This window comes from Fusarium oxysporum, chromosome VII (assembly GCF_013085055.1).
Source record: "Fusarium oxysporum Fo47 chromosome VII, complete sequence".
Lineage (NCBI taxonomy): Eukaryota > Fungi > Ascomycota > Sordariomycetes > Hypocreales > Nectriaceae > Fusarium > Fusarium oxysporum.
In genome coordinates, this window is record NC_072846.1 from 3,904,814 (window position 1) to 3,923,971 (window position 19,158).

Genomic DNA, 19,158 nt, shown 5'->3' on the forward strand with positions numbered 1-19,158 from the left:
ACGGGCTGTGTTGATTATCCTTGCCTTATTTATCGTGTATCATAAGCGAATGCTCCACCCAAGTGAGTGCTCAACTTATTCTTCGTGGATATTTCCGTATTCGACCTGATTTTTCGCTATTGTATTTCTGCGTAATTGGTGTCATTACGTCAGTGCCCACCTTTTGTATAAGTTCAGTCTCTTGTAAATAAAACAGAGACCTTACAATCGAGAATTGATCTTCTAGTCTTCATCCTACTACCCTACAGGTGACATTCTGAGAAGACTCGAATACCATGCACCCATCATATTCGCTTGCTATTGCAGGCTTCTTCCTTTCAAGTGCATTTGCCAAAGACCAATGTCGATGCGTAAGTCTACTATGGCCGTCCTAATTAGGTTGCTAACGACATCTTCAGACTACTGACGATTTCTGTTGGCCATCGACCAAAGCCTGGACCGCTCTGAACTCCACCATTGACGGCCACCTGATTCGTTATACACCTCCAGGCGCTGTTTGCTACAAATCTCATCCCAACTACGACGCCGAGGCTTGCGATTCCGTCATCAAGCAGTGGCCAGAGTCAAAGTTTCACTCTAGCGATCCGGCGAGCCTTCACAGCGCGTGGTCGAATGCTGGTTGTATTCCGGTCTACAAGAACGGAACTAGTATCTACGGCGACCCCGAGGCGGGCGAGCGAGGATGCTCAAACGACGTGCTTCCTGCTTATGTCGTGAACGCTACTACCACGGATCATGTTGTAGAAGCACTGAGGTTCGCCGCGGTGAAGAACATCAGATTGGTCATCAAGAACACAGGACATGCTGGCGATGGAAGGTAAAGAATTTGAGTTGACACTTTGTGTAGAGAATACTTGCTAACAACGCACAGGAACTTAGGGTCAAGCAGTCTGTCGTACGTGTAGCCAGAACTAAATATTCCGAGCTGATGCTGACTTTTTGCCAGGATCTGGACTCACAACTTGAAGGGCATTGAACTGATTGAGAACTTCAACTCTACCTGTCCCAATTCGAAGGACACCCCAAGCCCACGCATGGCTGCCACTGTTGGCGCTGGCGTTCAGGATGGGGAACTGGTCGAAACATTGGCTGCCAGGAATGCTCTGGCTGTTAGCGGTACCAGTAACGTAAGTTTTCCCATTCATAGTGAAGTTTTCATGGTGACTGACTTGTTATAGGATGTTGGAGTCACCGGTTGGTCTACTGGAGGTGGTCACGGATTCGCTACGGGCCACTACGGACAGGGCGCAGACAACATCCTTGAGGCAGAGATTGTTACTCCATCTGGGAAAGTCGTGATTGCCAATGAATGTCAAAATGAGGACCTCTACTGGGCCATCCGCGGTGGTGGTGGTGGCACCTTTGGTGTCATCACAAGTCTCACCGTCAAAGCTTATCCTGCACCTCAAATGGTCATGGTAGCATTCGATACCAGTATCAAGAATCACACCTCGGAAGACGAGTGGTACCAGTTCATCGCAGATGCCCATGCTCTGTTCCCCGCCATGCAGGATGCAGGTATCCACGGCTACTACACGGTTGAAGGACCTCCTTCGGCCGAAGCTCTCACCTTCAGCGGCTCATTGATGATGTTTGAAGCGTCCAACAAAACCTACGAAGATGCCATCCGACCATTTGCGAAGCTGTTAAGATCTTCCAACGCAACAGTCGCCTGGTCCTTGAACAGGCTTCCTGTGAACAACTGGCAAGGTTTGCTCAAGATTTTGCCTGATATTGGATCTGTCAGCGCAGGCCATAGTATTAGAACATCCCGCCTAATCTCACGACGTACCGTCATAGAAAAAACTGACAAGTTCGCCGCCGTGTACAAGAAGATTGGCCCTACCAAGAAAGCACCATCGGTATGGATGGAGGATAAACTGCATTCTCTAAGCTCTCTCACTAATAGTGTTCAGAACGGCCTGCCAAATCTCTCAATGTCCGGTACTCTCACAATCAGCCCCAAATCTGTCAACAACTCTCTTCATCCTTCCTGGCGCAACGCAACTGTCCATCTCATCACCGGTCAAGCTTGGACGGACTCAACGAACGAAACCGAGATCCGAAGCATGATCCACGATATGACATACCGCAAGCTTGGATTGCTGAGAGACCTCGACCCTGTTCAAGGTGCCTATCTCAACGAGGCAAGACATCAATCCTTTATTGAAGCATAGGGACTCTACTAACGCATGAAAACAAGGCAAGCTCGATCGAACCGGACTGGCAATCGTCATTTTGGGGACCAAACTACGCCCGCCTTCGCGAAATCAAGGAAAAATATGATCCTGATGGTCTTTTGTGGTGCCCTCGGTGTGTTGGAAGTGAGGATTGGGTGCAGCGACAAGATGGTAAGCTTTGCCGAGCGTTCGCCCCGTGGTAAATGTTTTACCATCCGGCGGCTTCCAAAGCCATTTTGGGAACTTTATTTTCCATTCTGTATGGCCCTTATAATGGCCAATTCTTTTGAATCTTCGCTTCACTTTGTAATAGCAGATAGACACATAGATACAAATAACATGGCAGCATTAAAACTTCTAGTTGCACCTCCTGATACATGGCGGTGGCCAAAATCTGAGTATAGGCCTATCCATGCAGTACGCACCTAACGGTAAGCAAAAAAATATTTCCCTTTATAAAATGCCAAATTTCATTTACACAGCACTTTATTAAAAGAAAAGATATTTTTATAAGAGAATGCCTATTATCTTGGTAATTACATAGAATTAAATATTAAAATATTACTTCTTTAGTGATATATATGGTAACGTAGTTCACAAGCGAGTTGGCCAGCATACTTTTCACCTTAAAAGCTATTTTTTAAATAATTCTTATAAATTCAAATTAGCCTTAAAATAGCTAAGATTTAAATAGCATATATATAAGTCCTAAAGTAAGCTATATTAATTTTCTTAGATTTTTAAAAAAATCCTATGTAACGTGGTTGATAAGCGAGTGAGTCAGACAAGCAAGTGAGTCAGCTTAACCTATACCTTAAAAGCTACTTTTAAAAAGCCTATATAAAATTCAAGCTAAGCCTAAAATAGCTAGAATTAAGATATTATATATTTAACTATTTAAAAGAGCTTCTTACTAAATTAAAGAATTGTATTTAATTTATTATATAAGTAAAATAAAAAAAAGCTTATTTACACTACTTACACTGTGTAAATAAGCTTTTCTATATAAAATAAAATAGCTAAAAGTTTAAAAAAAATATTTCTATAAATAAATAGCTACATATTATGTAAAAACAGTTTTTTTAGATTCTTAGCTATTTTATTTAAGGTATCTAGGCACTATAGGGTAGGCTATTTTTAGCTGTACAGTGCGCTGACTCACTCGCTTGTCTGACTCACTCGCTTATCAACCACGTTAGCTATAAACTTTAAAGCCTATTTACACTCTAAAATACACTGTATTTTAAGGTTTTCTATATAATCTAAAGTACTTAAAAATCTTTAAAAAATACTTGCTAATAAAGTTAATTATACTATTTTAGGAACACTTTTTATTTAATTTTTAGCTAATTTATTTAAGCTTTGGAATGCTATAGGGTAAGCTATTATTAGCTGCACAGTATGCTGGCCAACTCGCTTGTGAACTACGTTATATAATTTTTTTTTAAAAATCTAAGAGAATTAACATAGCTTATTTCAGCACTTATCTATAAGCTATTAAAGTTTCAGCTATTTTAAGTCTAAATTGAATTTTTAAGAATTATTTAAAAAACTGCCTTTAAGGTGAAAAGTGGATTGTTGCGCATGCTATCTGTTGCGCATGCTTATCGTGTACGTTATAAGTCTTAAAATAAGTTATGTCATTTTTCTTAAATTTTTTAAAAAAAATTGTACATTGCTATAATCTTTGAAGTCTATTTACATTGTAAAATACACTGTATTTAAGGTTTTCTATATAAAATAAATTAGCTAAAAATCTTTGAAAAATATTATTTGCTAAATCTAGCTATATTATTTTTAAAAAAGGTACTTTTTACACATTTTCAGCTATTTTATTCAAGGTAGTAAGATGGTATAGGGTACGTTATTCTTAGGTATACAGTGTGCTGGGTCACTCACTTACCAAACACGTTAGCTTATTGTCAAATATTGGGGTGAAAAATCTTTGTTCTCTTTGTTGTTCTCGTTGGGTTAGGACCCCATTTCTATCTGTTTAATAATGATCTATCTGAGGGGTTGTTACAGTGCTGAGACAGCTCTCCAACCGGTAAGTCGGTCTTCCGGTTAGCCGGCCTTATTTTCACCAATATTCAACACTATTAAATTTATAGCTATTTTAGGCTAAATCTGGCTTTGTAATGGATTTCTAAAAAACCGGATTTAAGGTGGAGATGCAAGTGTCACGCACACTTGTCTGTCACGCTTACTTATCAATCACGTTATAGAAATATGCTTAGTTCCATAATACCGTTAATGACAGGCAGCTACCAAGAGATTTCACATGAGCAAAAAGAAGGACTACATTCTTTCCCGACAAACATCCAACAAGACTACTGAGGGACGGGTCCCCCGGATGCTGTGAGGATTCCCACGGCCACATATGCTATGCCGTATTACAAATGCGCTTTGGGGACACCATCAGGGTAGGTCGATGCCATCTTGCTCCAGGGCTTACCGCTTGCGCAGGACTCGGGGTCATAGCCGGGCTGGGCGAAGATGCTCTGAATCTGACGGCGTCTGACACCAACGTTGGATCCTTCAAATAGCGGCAAACAGAGGGCATCATCCATCATCAATCCGTATGGTTGAGTGCAGTCATATGCAGTCACCCCAACAGCCTGCATTCCCTCCAGGACACACTGGATGGCGTTTTCGGAACCATAAACCTTGGCCTGATATGCCATTTCCGTTTCCCCAGTGGTGTCAAGGTAATGGCATGCTTTCCAGGTGAGGTAGCGCGTGGTTTCTTCACGCATCTTCATGCTGATCAACAAATCGCCAACAGACTGGTACTTGATGGTTGGAGATGATCCACCGCGTTTCTCCGTTGTGACAAACTTGTGCGTGTGTGCAAAGCAAGATCTCATCAAGCCAGCAGCACCAGCGCCAACGAGCACAGCGGACTCGGTAAATGCAGCTACATTTATCACAGCGCCAAGGCCGACAGAAGCAAGGATGTTCTCTCTCGGAACACGAAAGTTGGTAAACTTGGTTCGTGGGCCTGATGACGCGCGGAACCCATGTGTCTCAATGTCACTGGGTACTTCGAAAGCGCCCCTGTTGACGCCGGCCTCGAATTCCCTCTTTGTAATCACAACAAAACCGAGGGAGTCCTTTGGAGGGCCATCTTTCTTGAATCGACAGAGAAGACAGAGTACAGATGGCCCCCTAAAATCCCATCCTCCACTATTGGATGCCCATAGCTTTCCACCGTTAATGATGACTTCGTTTCCCTTGATCTCAGCAAAGGTCTGAATTCCCACACCGCCTTCATCTTGGATATAATTGGCACTTCCAGTGGGCTCCGAGAAGCCGAGTGCTGCGACGTCGTCGCTCTCCATATTGAGGAAGGGGGCGAGAAATCTTCTCTTCTGTTCTTCGCTCCCGTACATGAAGATAGGGGCGAGCCCGAGACCAGTCACCAGCCATGTAATGGGGATACTAGAATCAGCGGCGAAAAACTCTTCGGCAATGATTGCAAGATCAACAAGGCTTTTTCTCGTGCCACCGTACTTTTCAGGAATCTGGATCTTGATCCATCCACCCTCAACGAGCTTTCGGTACGCATCCCGAGTACACTGATATCGTTGGTGCTGGGTTGGGAGCTTGAGGTACGCTTCACGCGCGGGGGTTAGGACCTCCTTCGCGAATCTGCGAGCCGAAGCTTTGAGCTCCTCTTGCTCGGGAGTAAGGGTAAAATCGATAGGCATGGCCAGAAAGTAGAATGAGTATTTCCTGAAATGATGGATAATGTTGTGTTAGAGTGAAAGCGGGAATCGCTCAAATTAATCTTGCTAGACTTTATAATAAGCTGACTCGCTCGCCAGCTATATCTGCCGAGGCCGCCTCGCCTAACGATAAGGAACATCGCCAAGAGTGATGATCAAAGGAGGGGGGCTCGGGCATCGGGATTACACAAATGGACATTTCTCGGTTTATGCAACAAGTTACTTCGCTTGATTAAAAGTTTATCTGCCGAGACCACCTCACCTACCGATATATAGAACAGGTAGGAGCGAGAATCCAAGGCGGGGAAGCTTTACATAGGAAACCTTATCCGTAGGACTTGCCTGTATCTATCTATTTATGTGGCACAGCCATCTACAAAAGGGGGGTGATACTGATCAAAGTACACCAGGTTGATCACACCTAAGTTCTGTACTGGTATTACTACGTCCAGAGTGGATCTAGTACGACGGAGTGACAGCTTCTTTCAAGACTATCACACAATATACTCTAGAGGTGGTAACTTGCCACTAGCATCAGAGAACTGTGCAGTTTATACCGCTAGATGAAATGAGAATATATTGTAGCTTTTGGCAGAGCTGGGGCTCCGACCTGGCAAAGAAATAACGACCTGCTAGTTCACTGCAGGGGTTGGAGCTGGGTGGGTGGGAGAACGGTTGAACGATTCCCTCCCGGCAGTTCTTCTTAGAAAGAACTGTCTATTTCCTTTTAGTAGAGAATAATGGCCACCAGAGCTATCCTCTGATGACCTGTTGTTCTTAGTAAGCTTGAAATTGTATAATACGAGTCTACTTAAATTCTCACGTATCTTTCGCCTCGTAAAACAATACGAGATGTCCTTTTTCTTTCGTCGAGGCATTTGACTTAGCTTGGGACGGAACGTGCTTGCGAATTTAGTTCCGTTCCGTTTTTGCCGCTCACGCCGCTCACGCCGCTCACGCCGACCATCCATCTCAACACCCGGTTGGCCAGTGTCGGTGCGATATTAATACTCGGATTGATGACTCCCCACGCCTTTCTAATCATGTGAATTGGTACGGGAGGTCTACGTCTTGAGACTATGGGGATTGAATCCTGCTGAAGCCTGAGGTGGTAAAGTAGATGTGCTTAGTACGACCTTAAACTCGACCTGTACGACGGAGTGCCCGTTCCTATTGGCCATTAACGAAGGTACATGCACATCTACCTTTCCCACTTGCCACCATCTTCAGTGTGGTTGCATTTGATATTTCGCGGTCGCCATCACCCTTAGGACATCGAAATCATACCCACGTTTCCATTGCTCCGTCTAAGGTGAGTGCGTATCACGACTCCACTCCGAGGGATCCGAAAGGAAACAGGCAAAGGGGGTAGTTGCAGGTAAGATTGAGTAAAATTTAAAAGCAATTGTCATCAATTGGAAGCTGGCAAGCTGTGGCCTTTTCGGATGGTCTTTCAGGTTTCCTTCCTATCACATGAGATAACGTAGGTGACAATGCGGTATCAACTAGACCCCAAATGTGTGCTCACAGTAAGCAGTGAAAGGGAAAAGCATTCGGAATACCTCCAGAGGCGAAGGCTTATGTTTGTATACTCCTGGTAGGCACATGAGACTCAAGCCTTGTGACATCTCAAATCATAGGTGGTGACAAAGGGTTCGAAGGCGGGTCGCTTGCCCTTGTCTATGTACGATTCCATGCAATGGAAGAGAAATGCCTAATTCACGTTGTCCATTGACGCAAGGCTAGCCACCATGTTGGTTCATGTCTTTTCATGATTTACCACCCATAAGGGGTAGGATTAGATGATAGAGGGTATAGCCGAATGTGACAGACCATGCTTCAGCTGCTGAAGACAGGACGCTGAACACTTGGAGAAGTTTGGCCTTCAAGCAGGCCTGTCAAGCAGAGTGGAGCTCTCTTGGTGATTTGGTAAACAACGAGGAAGCGTAGGCAGCTTAGCGTAGCCACAGGCCCTATGAGACTGGTTCTCCCGGGCGTAATAAATACTACTACACTATTACTAATTTTACTAATTACTTAGTAATAGCTATCCCTGGCGGTAGGCACTTCTGAGCTGCCTTCTTAGACTTCTGCTGCTGACATAACCGTGCTGTTAGTGAAACTTCATCCAGAAAGCTCGAAGAAACGACTAGGTCAAAGGCCACGGAGAAATTAGGCGAGATAACCGGCGACCAGACTACTGTAGCCCCTTCTGGTGCTGCTACACCTACCGGAGCGTTGTTGATTGCCGAAGCTTGCTTAAGTCATTGTTTGATGCTACAATTTCCTCTTTAAGCCCTGTCGCCGACCTGTGCTTAGAAATCGGATCAACATTGTTAACGTTATGAGCCGACTTAATACAAGATCGGCGTTGCATTATGTTACGTTCGTTACAACATTAATAATAATAAATCGAGGATATGGGAAAAAAGAATGCTTTAGAGTTAACGTACATGATAAGCGAGTGAAACTGTTGAATACTGGTGAAAATGAGACCGGCTAACCGGATGACCGAACTACCGGTCAGAGAGCTGTCTCAGCACTGTAATAACCTCTTAGATAGGTCATTACTGAACAGATAGAAATAGGGTTCCAACCCAACTATCAGAGAGAGAGGAGGACACACAATTGACCCCAATATCTGACAGAAACAGACAAGCGAGCGGAACACTTTTCTTCAGCTATCAAAATAGAAAACACCAGAAAAACACAACAAACCATCTAATCAATTAAAACCAATCGCTATACTATTCTTTACATACTGCAACAACTATCTGACATGTTCTTGCGTTGTGCCCAGTCTTGCCGCATGATCTACAGCGCCTTTCCTTCGTTTGCGCCGACCTTCCTTGACCACCACTTCTCGACGATTCGCCCCCTACCTGCGCATCAACATCCATCTGATCAGTTGCTTCCCTTCCTTCATCTACTGTCATTACCCCTATTTTCTGTAGCCGACTTCTCTTTGTCCTCCACCGCCGGCTTAGTATCTCATTCGCCTGTCGAAGGTCGTGGACCTCAGACCTCAATAAGGCATTCTCATGCATCATTGCCTGTGTTCCCTTAGAAAGAGACTTTAAGGCTGCCAAAATTGACTCTGGTTAGCTACTATGATGCCTGATTATTCGCCTTTGGAGGTATTCAGACTGATATTGGGCCTCAAGTACGGTCTTTGGCGTCTTCGAAACCCAAGGGGTCGAGGGGTCGATCTCTTCTTCAACCGGCGTTGGGGTCCGTAGCTGTATATCAAGCTTCGAGACTATACTTTCCGGGTCAATAGGAATAAGTCCGGCCCCTCTAAACGCAGCCCTGATATTTTCTTCTGTCATAGTAGCTTGAAATGCAGCATAGAAGGCCGGAAAGAACTCGGTCTTGGAAACGTGGGTTATGGAGCATCTGATCAGATGCTCTATTTCTCGACCGTAAGCCTTCTTGAGCAGCCCAAAGCACCCAACATCAAGGGGTTGAAGCAGGTGAGACGAATGAGGCGGCATACAAAGCGTAATGATCTTGTGTTCTTCGCAATATATCTCAAAGTCGGCTGAGTGGTGACTTTCGTGCCCATCAAGGATTAAAAGACGATAGCGACTATTTGATCGCTTGCTTGTACACCGGTTAAAGTGCTTTAGCCACTCAAGACCTATCTCATTATCCGTCCAGCCATTTTGAGACGTTGCAGTAGCCCAATCACCAGGGAGGTTGCTTTCTCGGTACCAGTTGGCGAGGTGATATTGGCCCGCACCTATGATAAACGGCGGGATCGCCCGGCCTTCCGCATTAATCGCTTGAATGACGGTAATCCATTCCCGACTTCCAGGCTGCACTGATCTTGGTCTTCCGCGCCTCTCTGCACCTGTGACGACCATTCCGCTTGCAATCATGCCCATCATAAAACCAGTCTCGTCAAAGTTGTAGATATCATCCGATCGGATGCCGTACTTAGCAATTGTATTCTCTACGAGCCTAAACCAGTTACGAATAATCGTCGGATCTTCACATTTGGCTCTCTGATAGTCATATTTACGGAAAAAACGCGTCTTGAGCTCTTTGTGTCGCTTGACGAAGTTAGAAGCCCAGCGCTTGCCGACGGGTGACGCGTCGCGGTCGGCGAGCAATCGGTTAGCCATTTCTTCCACACCACGTAGTCATGGGTGAAATCCTCGCGAATCTAGGTCAAGAATAAACTGAACTATTATCTGTTCCTCTAGGTCAGATAGTTTGCGTGATTTCGGGATAGTATCACGCTGGGAAAGAATGCCTTGCTGCCGACGCCAAAGGCTGTAAGGCTAACTTTGTAGATTTTTGCGGCGCGTCGGAGACTTAATTTTAGGTCATTTTGAAGGGCTTGAATAGCAAGCAGGATATTAGCTTCTTTATTTAACTGTGACATGATGGGTGGTTGAGTATTAATTGATCAAATAGATATGATGTAGGTTGAGGGATTTTTGTTCCACTCGCTTGTCTGTTTCACTCGCTTATCATGTACGTTAGGCTATACGTTATAACTGATAAAGTATTATTGCCACACCGTATACAGGGCTCCCATCTATAAGCTGATAATACTTATCAAATACAGCCCAGAAGTAGCAACGCAGCTCCATAGTATAGCATTACTAGAGTATTTCTAGGATGCTTATATATAATATTTATAAAGAATATCCATTATATAAAGTAAACGGTTTAGAGTAGCATAACGACCCTTTATAAGCTAAGTGATTTTCTAGAACGGTTAAAGGAATGCACACGTCTCCCCTAAAGCATTTTCGAGGCGATGAAAGCAGGCTGGTGTAGGAAAAGAATTGATGAAGCTTCAGGGAGGCTGGGTGACGAGGAAAGTATTTTGAGACATTTTACATTAGTGCCATGCGACCATACCGCGAATGCTATCGAAAAATCAGTTTGATAATATCGAACCTGATCAGATTCTCAATCTAAAAGACATTGTTCCTGGTCAACAAGTCCAGTTTTGGGTACGCATCGTATAAAGGAAAATAAGCATTTTGTATGGGGAGGTTTTTTTTTTTTTTTTTGCTGTACGGTTGGCGGGTACGCATGGCAGGTGGGTATTGCATGGTAAGAGAAGATGGATGAGGTGGAGCAGGCCTTCGAAATAGATTGCTGAGACGAATAACGAGTCCAAGTAGAATAACCGAAGAAAGCAGGTAGTACAGAAACTGACTAAAGCAAATTCAATAGCTAGCATCGGTATTATGGTGTTTTCTAAACATCCGTTTCGTGGTAGCTTGCAAGAGGGTCATATCAATACCCCAGCAAACCAAAGGGAGATCGCATCCTTGGATTTTCTACCTTTTCCAGCACAATCCGGTCGATGGCGCTAGTAAGCGAGTCCCAATCGCCGCGAATTTGGATACCTCGTTCTTCGCCCCCAGGTTTACGGAACCTAACCCACTGTTTTGCGCTCAAGCAGTTCGCAACTAGCAAGCTTTCGACGCTTAGCTTGTCGCGAAGGACACAGAAGATTAGCGGCCAACCTTGAGTCTCGTGGATATGCACACCGTTGAAGAGCACGTCTTTTAAGGTGCTCTGATGCCGGCATAGAATCTTAACCAGCGCATCGGCGGTGCAATTCACCCAGTGGAGCTCCAACTCTCGGAGGGCTGTCATCTGCAGAGATCCGGCGATCGCGGTGACTAGGGACAACTTGTTACGGCCACCCATGCGCAGATCGAGAAGCGTCGCGGTCGGGAAAAGCTCGATGAATCGCACAAGACTGCCCGCCCCGCTATCCGAGAGGGTAAAGTACTCCGAACAGACGTTCAAGCGGAGGGTATCCAGGTCGAGGAAACAGGAGCGTATCTGCTGGGCAGCGAGATCCGAGACAAACCCATGTGAGCCAGCGCGGAAATCCTGGAGGTTAAACAGTATGTCAAGCTCCTCTAGCGAGACACGGCTTGCAACCACAGCTGCAAGCACGACTTGTAGTGCATGTCTCGCGAACTCGCCACTCTCAATTGTGTCGGTGTTAGTAGTCGGCCATAAGCCCGTTTGTTTGGCCTGTAGCCTTGCGCCCCAAGGACGGTCTTGGCCTGAGAGAATGATCGTCCTGCAGTTCGGCATTGCAGTAAGCGCCAGGGTCAAGTATGCAGTAGCCATTCCACACTCCATTATATATCTCTGATCGTCTTGATAACGACTATATGCGATGGTGTTTACTACTGCCTTCTCCTTCTCGGCGGAAGACTCAAAGTCTGGCACGTGGGAATCTTCAGACCACGGACTGCTCGGCGAAGAGCCCTGGTCTTCTGGGCTTGGCTCACCTATTTCCACTTCATTACCCTCCTCTGGGCGATACTGCATGTCCCGTTCCCAGAGATCAGGGTCCTTTGTGATGTGGACGATGCTGATGTCGAGCGACTGCACTGTGGGACCGAACGTCGGGTGACGCGCAATATCGATAAGAGCTTCCAGACTGTGGCGCTGCAGAAAGACACAGCGGCGTTCGAAATATCGCGTGGCGAATTGCGAGGCTGTGCTGTTATTAATCAACCGGGACGTTTGCCGAAACCGGAAGAAGGCTTCGTCATCGAGAAGATTAGCAATCGAGCAAAGCATCTCGATTGGGAAATGGGAGATAGTAGTCATTTTGAAGGAGGCAAGGGTACACCATAGTAGATGTCGAGCGTGACGTTCAGTTCAGTTCAGTTCGAATTTACGACTGCAGATGTACCGGCGAGCGGGGTTGTCAGGTGACTCATTAGATAAGATAAGATAAGATAAGATAAGGAGAGGCTTTGGCATGCAGTCATGAAACCGTCGGATTGGATCCTGGTGGTCAGCTTAATCGTACGGCTGGTTATGTGCCACTTCCCTTGAGGGCGAGAATGAAACTTGCGTGCTTTAATCGAATGTATCAAACAGGACCCCTGTGGTTGTCCTCTTTCCCAAAGCGCGAATGTCGCAGCCAATCCTCCCGTGGAATCGCTCCCAAGGCGCCAAATGCCTATGCAAAAATTAGTATTAAGAATAAAGGTGGTAGCTGATTGTCGTCTTGATCATTCTGTGCAACGAGAGCTCCTTCTCCGGCGCCCTGATCGAAGTTCTTTCTCCGTCTCCATCAGTTTCCTCTGCGCCCACATGCGCATGGAATTGTCGCCGCGGATCGTTTCGCAGTTCAGCAGCTCCGTCAGCACGCGCTTGATGCTCTCGTTGACGTCGAATAGTCGCGGCTCCTCGGCGGAGATCTCGTATAGCGCTTTCTCGTCGACAATGGTGTCGAGGGTATCGGCGTCGCGGTGGGATTCGCTCCAGCCGCGGCATGGCGCCTTCGCTCTCGATGGTTGCCGTTCGCTGCTTCGTGAATGCAACTTCGGCGATGACGACTTGTACGACGACGGGCTGGAGGAACGAGGCGAGATACTACTCGTAGACTGCTTGCGGTGGCGGATCTGCTGAAGGTGTTTGGAGAGCTCCGCATGCTGCTCCTGGAGAAGCATGTACTTTTCCAAGGCAAATTTGTAGTTGTGCGCCTTGGTCGCGGAGGCCATCTTGACTGGTTGAGATGGAAGGGTACGTTATGGAGAGATGAACGGTATAGGATCGAGGTATAGATGTCGGCTGCAATAGCAAGACTATCTGATGGATTTGCTGGTGCCCTTTATACGTGAAAGGCGACGCATGGTGAGTTGTGTTGCAGATGGCTGTACCCCCAATGCACTGAGGCAGTCATCTAATCGCCGTTCCAAGGTACGGAATCGCCGCAGATTTGCTTCGTTGTGATGAGGCGCCGCCGGCGCGACCACTGACAGAACAGCAGGTGTTGTCCACAAGCAGCGCTTTCAGCGGGCGATGATAATCATGGTTTTCGTCTGGACGCTCCGACTTTGTGAACGAGTAGTGTCGTCGGGTCGGTCGGGGAAAGGTTTCCTGTCGCGGTGAAACGGGGAGACCCCAGCTCGATTGATGATGGTAGGGATGATGAATAACTGGGTTGAAATGCGGCGCAAAGAGCCCAAGGTGGAAGGGAGAGCTGGGATTAATGAGAGAGCCCTGAGGGAAGAAACCGCTGCTGGCCCCCATTGGAGCAACTGCTCAGTGTTGAGCCAAAATAAGGTTCGGCATGCTCATAACAGCGTCACAAGTGGCTTCTGGTGGCGACTCTGGCAGCCAGCCAGCCAATTAGATGGTGCTGCCACAGGTTGGGGCGGCGGCGGCACATTGACGAAAGCTGGTGGCGCAGCATAAGGTCGTCTCTCCCAAACTACATTTCTCCCATGACACGTCCTGGGCTAGCCATATCAAGAATAATTTCCTGCCTGGCTAGATTTCATTACCTATTAGTGTCAGACACTCGTTCGGCATCTAGAGCGGATTAAAAAATACTCCAGCGGGCGTAGTTGTGATCATGCTTGAATACCAAGTATTAATCCTCTTGTTTTCCAAGGCTGGGTAGTAAAAATAGCAGCCAGATTGAAATCTTAATTTTTTTAATTTTTTTAATTCACTCCTAGCGTCCTCGGACCAAATGGCATCTCAGAGTTCTTCCTTTCTATTCCAGCTTTTACATTCTAGAGAATACAGCGACTTTACCCTAGTCTGCCAGGAGCAGCAGTTTTATCTCCACAAAGCCATTGTTTGCCCGCAGTCCCCAGTTATTACTGCTGCCTTGCAAGGAGAATTTCAGGTACTTTACCACGGATGGCGCATCAAGAACGCGCATGGTGAGCTTACGCAGAGTACAGGAGGCTAGAACGAAGGTCCTGAATGTGGAAGCATTCGACGTCGCCACCGTTCGGCGCATGGTCAACTTTATGTACACCGAGGAATATGAAGTCGGCTATGTCCACGAGGCGAGCGGCTCCGCTACGGGTCACGAAACTGAGAGGACGGAGGTGACCGAAGCATTACTCTGTCACGTCCGCGTGAACGCGATCGCCGATTACTACAACGTCCCAAAGCTGACCCAGCTGGCGAACTCCAAGATACAAACCATCCTCCGAGACAGTTGGTTAGCAGAGTCATTCTCTCATGTCGTTAAGGAAGCTTCGGTTTCAACAGGGGATGTTGCCTTGCACGATATTATCACCTCGACTGCTGCATACCACATTGAAGAGCTTGTTGAGTTCCAGAGCTTTGCCGACTTGGAAGTTATGAGTGAATTTGCCATCAAAGTCCTGCGCAGTTGTGCGCGACGGATACGCGATATCGAATCCCAGCTTCAGTATATCCAGTCAGTATGCAAGAAGGAGGCTGTCAGAGCCGATCGTGTTATCGGCAACATTGACAATTGCTTGCGAACCCTGTCGGCGTGTAGTAACGATTTAGTCGTGATCCAAGGGGAGCTCTCATGAGCCAGCAGTGGTCTGGACGTATTGTGGTCTTGGAACGGTTGTGGTTCTGGGCCGGGGTAAGCGCTAAAATAAGGCTATTAGGTATCATTTGATTTCAACTGCATCTGGCGCAGCGACGAGCTCTACTGCCCCATGGTACCACGAGGTGGGCATGCTGAGGGCTGATCAATCCAGCTTCGGCGACGACAGCATTGCCGCCTACAAAGCCATGGGCGTCAAGAACGACTGAGTTTCCGTCCGTCGACGGGGTACAGACCCGCTGGGACGGGCTATTGCCATGGTCGACTTTAAGGGGTTGCACCGGATCCTCTACGACCCTGAGGCAGACAAGGCGTTCGGCGCCGTGGTGCAGGCAGCCGTCAACATAGAGGACGAGTACGTGCTGGGGAGATGAGCAGCCTGGCCTTTAGGGTCCAGGGCCAGTGTACGGGCGTGGAGCTCAAGGATGGTAGGACACTGTAGGCGGACAAGATACCATGTATCTTATTCCCCAGATGCAAGAGCTCAAAAGTTTTCGGTCGACTCTAACGAACCCCACGCCGTAGCTGCGGAATTGTTGATTGTATGCGAATGACTTGCGAAATGAAGCATATGGTGTGAGTGGATGATTCGTCTTACAGGATGCCTGGCCCCTCACGTTTGTTCGGCATTCGGCGCAGAGACGTCACTTTCGGTCGGACCGGCTCTGGCTTCGCTCAGGGCCTCATCCGCCGAGGTCGACCTCATAATTCCGCAGTTGTGGACGAACTAAGCCCAAGATTAGAATTCATCAAGACTCCGTTCTGGTCTCGAGTATCGCAAGTCAACACAGAGGGTCTCGAGATTCTCCAGGTCGTACCAGTCGAGATGTATGCCGGCGCGCAAGGCACTATTCTCATAACTCCTGATATAAGTGGACGAGTCTCCCAGGTGCGTTATATCAAAAACATGGTTTCCGAGCTCTCTGAGAATAGAAGTCACATTCGTGGGTGTACATCGTAGCATCAGGTGTCGAATCTTCTGGCGCGCTGGCTGCTGGTCACCAGGGCGCAATCGTCGTCCCCTCGAGCCAGAACCGTTGATGAGATCCTTACCTCGCTGGGAAATCTGATAAATGGCATGTTCGGTGGGTTGGAACACGTTGCAGCCCGGGTTCTGGGGACATGTAGGCTCGGTTTTGAGCGACGGGCTCCGTCAGATCGTACTAGACAAAGAGGGTGACGATCTCGACGGTTTCTCGCTTGTCAACAATCGTACAGCAGTCCATCAACCAGTCGGTGGTAGCTTGCCAGTAAAGGTATCTCGATACATGTTGCCATTGACCTTGCGCTCGGCTGCCATCATGACACCGATGAGACCATTCTTGTAATCATGCAACGAATCCGAATCAGCTGCATTGACGGTCGCCTAGTGTTCCGGCCGTCAGCACCCACAAACCGGCGGAAAATGACCTCGAGGGTGCCCTGGTCATGGGGAAGCTTATCACTCCGGGAGTCCCTCTCCAGCAGGACGAGCTTGGTTGCGCCCAGGTTGACCAGTTCCGACCCCTGCTTCTGCTGAATACCATTCCTCGAGCAAAACCTGTCCAGCACGGTGATTCCCTTAGGCGTCAGCTGCCAGACCGATCCCTTCATGTTGTACACCTGCTGATATTTGCCGTCGGCCGGCTCAACGAAACGGGCATCGACGAAGCGTTGGCAGATGGGCCGGGCCATGTCCTTGGCCATGGAGAAGGTGGTGGTTGTCGCGGTGGTGACGATGCGGGAGGGGTCTTCGGGATCTGGCATGCGATTCGACTGGGAGAACTTGAGAGATCCGAGGTTGTTGATGGCATCCTCGGAGATGAACGTGTACTCGGCCTGGGTCAGTCGGACGTGGTGGGCCGACAGCGGCAAGAGACTGACGACGAGGGTGGAGAGGAGATCCTTGAAGTCCTATTGTACAACCAAAGTCAGCCAATGCTCTGGCGAAAAAGGGGTTGGGGAGGCGGCGTTTCAAAACGGTGGTTGCCGCATGCCTCGCACGGAACGCTGCACATCGGCGCAAGAAAAACGGCCAGGCAGTGAAAGTGGTAGAACCATCGCACATACCCTCGTGAACGGCCGATCGTCATCCGTCATGCGCAGCAAGCGCGAGGATGTTTAGTGCATCTTGTTTGCCGTGACGGGAGACTTGATGGGAGGTGGTTGGTTGGGGTCTGTGGCTATGTAAGGCTGGGACGGCGAGTTGTTCGTCAAAGTAGCTTGGGTAGCGACGGCGCTGGCCAGGTTGATGTTGGACAAACAGGGACTGGCTCGAGGCACTCCTGGGCCGGCAGGTTCTTGCAGCGCTGCCCTCAAATCAAACAAATCAAATCCGGGGTCATATTTGAGATATTTGACAACCTTCAACGTTGGATTTGTTGTTTGAAATATTTATTCAAATATTTCAAATCTCACCCTCTATGCTCTCCTGCTATTATGTCCCAATCTTCCACTAGACCTCGTCTCCCCCACTTGCTATCGCCCCCAGCTTCACCGCACCATGTCTGACTCAATTCTTCAGGCATTGCAACTTCTCCAATGTTTCCGTCGTCATCGAAAGCCTCTGCGACGTCACCGTCAACTTGGCGAGGCTGAACGACCTCTCGCAATCAGTTGCCATCGCCGGTATCGCGAGTATATCGAGAGCTAACTGGCTGACCGTCGGAAATTGTCCCTGGTGAGCCATCCACCACTCAATTGGATCCTCAGTCTCTTGAAGCTCTAGCCGCAGATACCGCTCAAGCTCACTTCCCGTCACCGTAGTCTTTGCTGTCCTGCTCTTCACCCACTGCTTGAACATACTGTCTACCGGCGTTCTCTGCAGCACGCTTGGGGATGCCGTAGTCTCAATAGTTGCCCCTCGCTGCTCGTCCACCGGCTGGTTGCAGCGGTACCAGCGGTCCAGGTAGTCAGATAGTCCGATTTTGGCGTCCCTCACCCACACAAGCTGCTCTTCTGACGCCCAATTCACCTCCAGATAGCTCATGCCTAGTGATGGGTTGAGAATGATGGATGCGGCAAACAACGGTGACTCTCCAAGTTTGGTATAGTATTCATTGAGTTTCTGCCAGGCGGTGATGATGGAAAGTCTCAGATAGCGTCGGTGATCCTTTCCCATGTCATCAACTGCCGATGATCCTGATGGCTTGCCTGATCCATCATCACATTGCCCCGAGCCACGACTTGGCAAGGAGTTTTGTATTGACTTTCGCGGGTGTATTTCCATCTCACAATCCCTAAATCTAGCAGGAATCTGCCGATTTCGGTCTGGTCGCCCCCGGGCTAGCTCGACCTGCGAGTTGGTATTCTCTCCAGCTGCCTCGTCTGGAACAGCATGATAGAACAGCTTCCGATCCTCAAGGTGTTCCAGTAAGTATTCCAGCGCTCATCATAAATCAATCAAATCAACTTTGAGGTAAAAGTTGATTTGTTTGATGGGGCTTCGGTCCAAAGTTGATTTGTTTGATTTGATTGGCTCGTCTCAATCAATTGTATGGGAGGCCTATATATTGAGTATGTGAAGGTATTACGCCGGATCCAAAGCCTCAATTACCGACCCAACTGCCCAGCTTTAGCCTGTTTCGTCCTCACAGTCTAACAGGTTCCGGGCCGGAACCATGTGCTGTCAGACAGTATGTGTATTCGGTCCATTGATACTCCGCAAAACGACCCCACGATAAGTTCTACTTATTATATACGTTAAAAGGGTTTTAAGAAAAAAATATAATAAATAAGATATAAGAAGTATAAAGAAAATAAAGTAAAATAATAATTAATACAATTTAAAATTAACTAGGATAAGTTATACCTTTTATTCTCTAGTTTTAGCTATATTTCTCTTTTTCCTAGCTTTCTAGCTATATATGTACCTTTTACTTTCTTTTTAAACCCTTATCTCTTATTTCTATACCTTTTCTTTATATCTCTCTACTTAGTCTTT

General features: G+C 47.4%; 6 protein-coding genes across 6 annotated transcripts; 3 read left to right on the forward strand and 3 right to left on the reverse strand.

The window, feature by feature from the left end:
• Positions 1–275: 275 nt before the first annotated feature.
• Positions 276–3,175, forward strand: FOBCDRAFT_242174 (uncharacterized protein; the record flags this gene model as incomplete). The annotated part of the gene is made up of 8 exons (XM_054706267.2): positions 276–350; positions 399–817; positions 872–895; positions 947–1,127; positions 1,179–2,130; positions 2,178–2,351; positions 2,585–2,611; positions 3,105–3,175. The coding sequence occupies 8 exons, from the start codon at positions 276–278 to the stop codon at positions 3,173–3,175; spliced, it is 1,923 nt and encodes a 640-aa protein (XP_054562242.2).
• A 1,238-nt stretch (positions 3,176–4,413) lies between these two features.
• On the reverse strand, positions 4,414–5,921 carry FOBCDRAFT_228423 (acyl-CoA dehydrogenase/oxidase). Its single transcript, XM_054706268.2, has one exon. It carries the CDS (start codon positions 5,888–5,890, stop codon positions 4,574–4,576), a length of 1,317 nt encoding a protein of 438 aa, XP_054562243.1. The 5' UTR covers positions 5,891–5,921; the 3' UTR covers positions 4,414–4,573.
• Positions 5,922–10,950: 5,029 nt separating this feature from the next.
• FOBCDRAFT_228424 (uncharacterized protein) lies at positions 10,951–12,766 on the reverse strand. The gene has a single exon (XM_054706269.2). It carries the CDS (start codon positions 12,509–12,511, stop codon positions 11,168–11,170), a length of 1,344 nt encoding a protein of 447 aa, XP_054562244.1. The 5' UTR covers positions 12,512–12,766; the 3' UTR covers positions 10,951–11,167.
• On the reverse strand, positions 12,763–13,907 carry FOBCDRAFT_321563 (uncharacterized protein). The gene has a single exon (XM_054706270.2). The coding sequence runs from the start codon at positions 13,411–13,413 to the stop codon at positions 12,922–12,924; it is 492 nt and encodes a 163-aa protein (XP_054562245.1). The 5' UTR covers positions 13,414–13,907; the 3' UTR covers positions 12,763–12,921.
• Positions 13,908–14,390: 483 nt separating this feature from the next.
• FOBCDRAFT_204642 (uncharacterized protein) lies at positions 14,391–15,216 on the forward strand (the record flags this gene model as incomplete). The annotated part of the gene is made up of 2 exons (XM_054706271.1): positions 14,391–14,549; positions 14,608–15,216. 2 exons carry the CDS (start codon positions 14,391–14,393, stop codon positions 15,214–15,216), a joined length of 768 nt encoding a protein of 255 aa, XP_054562246.1.
• Positions 15,217–15,493: 277 nt separating this feature from the next.
• FOBCDRAFT_204643 (uncharacterized protein) lies at positions 15,494–17,261 on the forward strand (the record flags this gene model as incomplete). Its single annotated transcript, XM_059609134.1, has 4 exons — positions 15,494–15,591; positions 15,837–16,125; positions 16,343–16,560; positions 16,607–17,261. The coding sequence occupies 4 exons, from the start codon at positions 15,494–15,496 to the stop codon at positions 17,259–17,261; spliced, it is 1,260 nt and encodes a 419-aa protein (XP_059465497.1).
• Between the last annotated feature and the right edge of the window lie 1,897 nt (positions 17,262–19,158).

Coding starts and splice junctions, on each gene's coding strand:
- FOBCDRAFT_228424 (XM_054706269.2), bottom strand. CDS start 12,511: ATGACTACTATCTCCCATTTCCCAATCGAGATGCTTTGCTCGATTGCT.
- FOBCDRAFT_321563 (XM_054706270.2), bottom strand. CDS start 13,413: ATGGCCTCCGCGACCAAGGCGCACAACTACAAATTTGCCTTGGAAAAG.
- FOBCDRAFT_228423 (XM_054706268.2), bottom strand. CDS start 5,890: ATGCCTATCGATTTTACCCTTACTCCCGAGCAAGAGGAGCTCAAAGCT.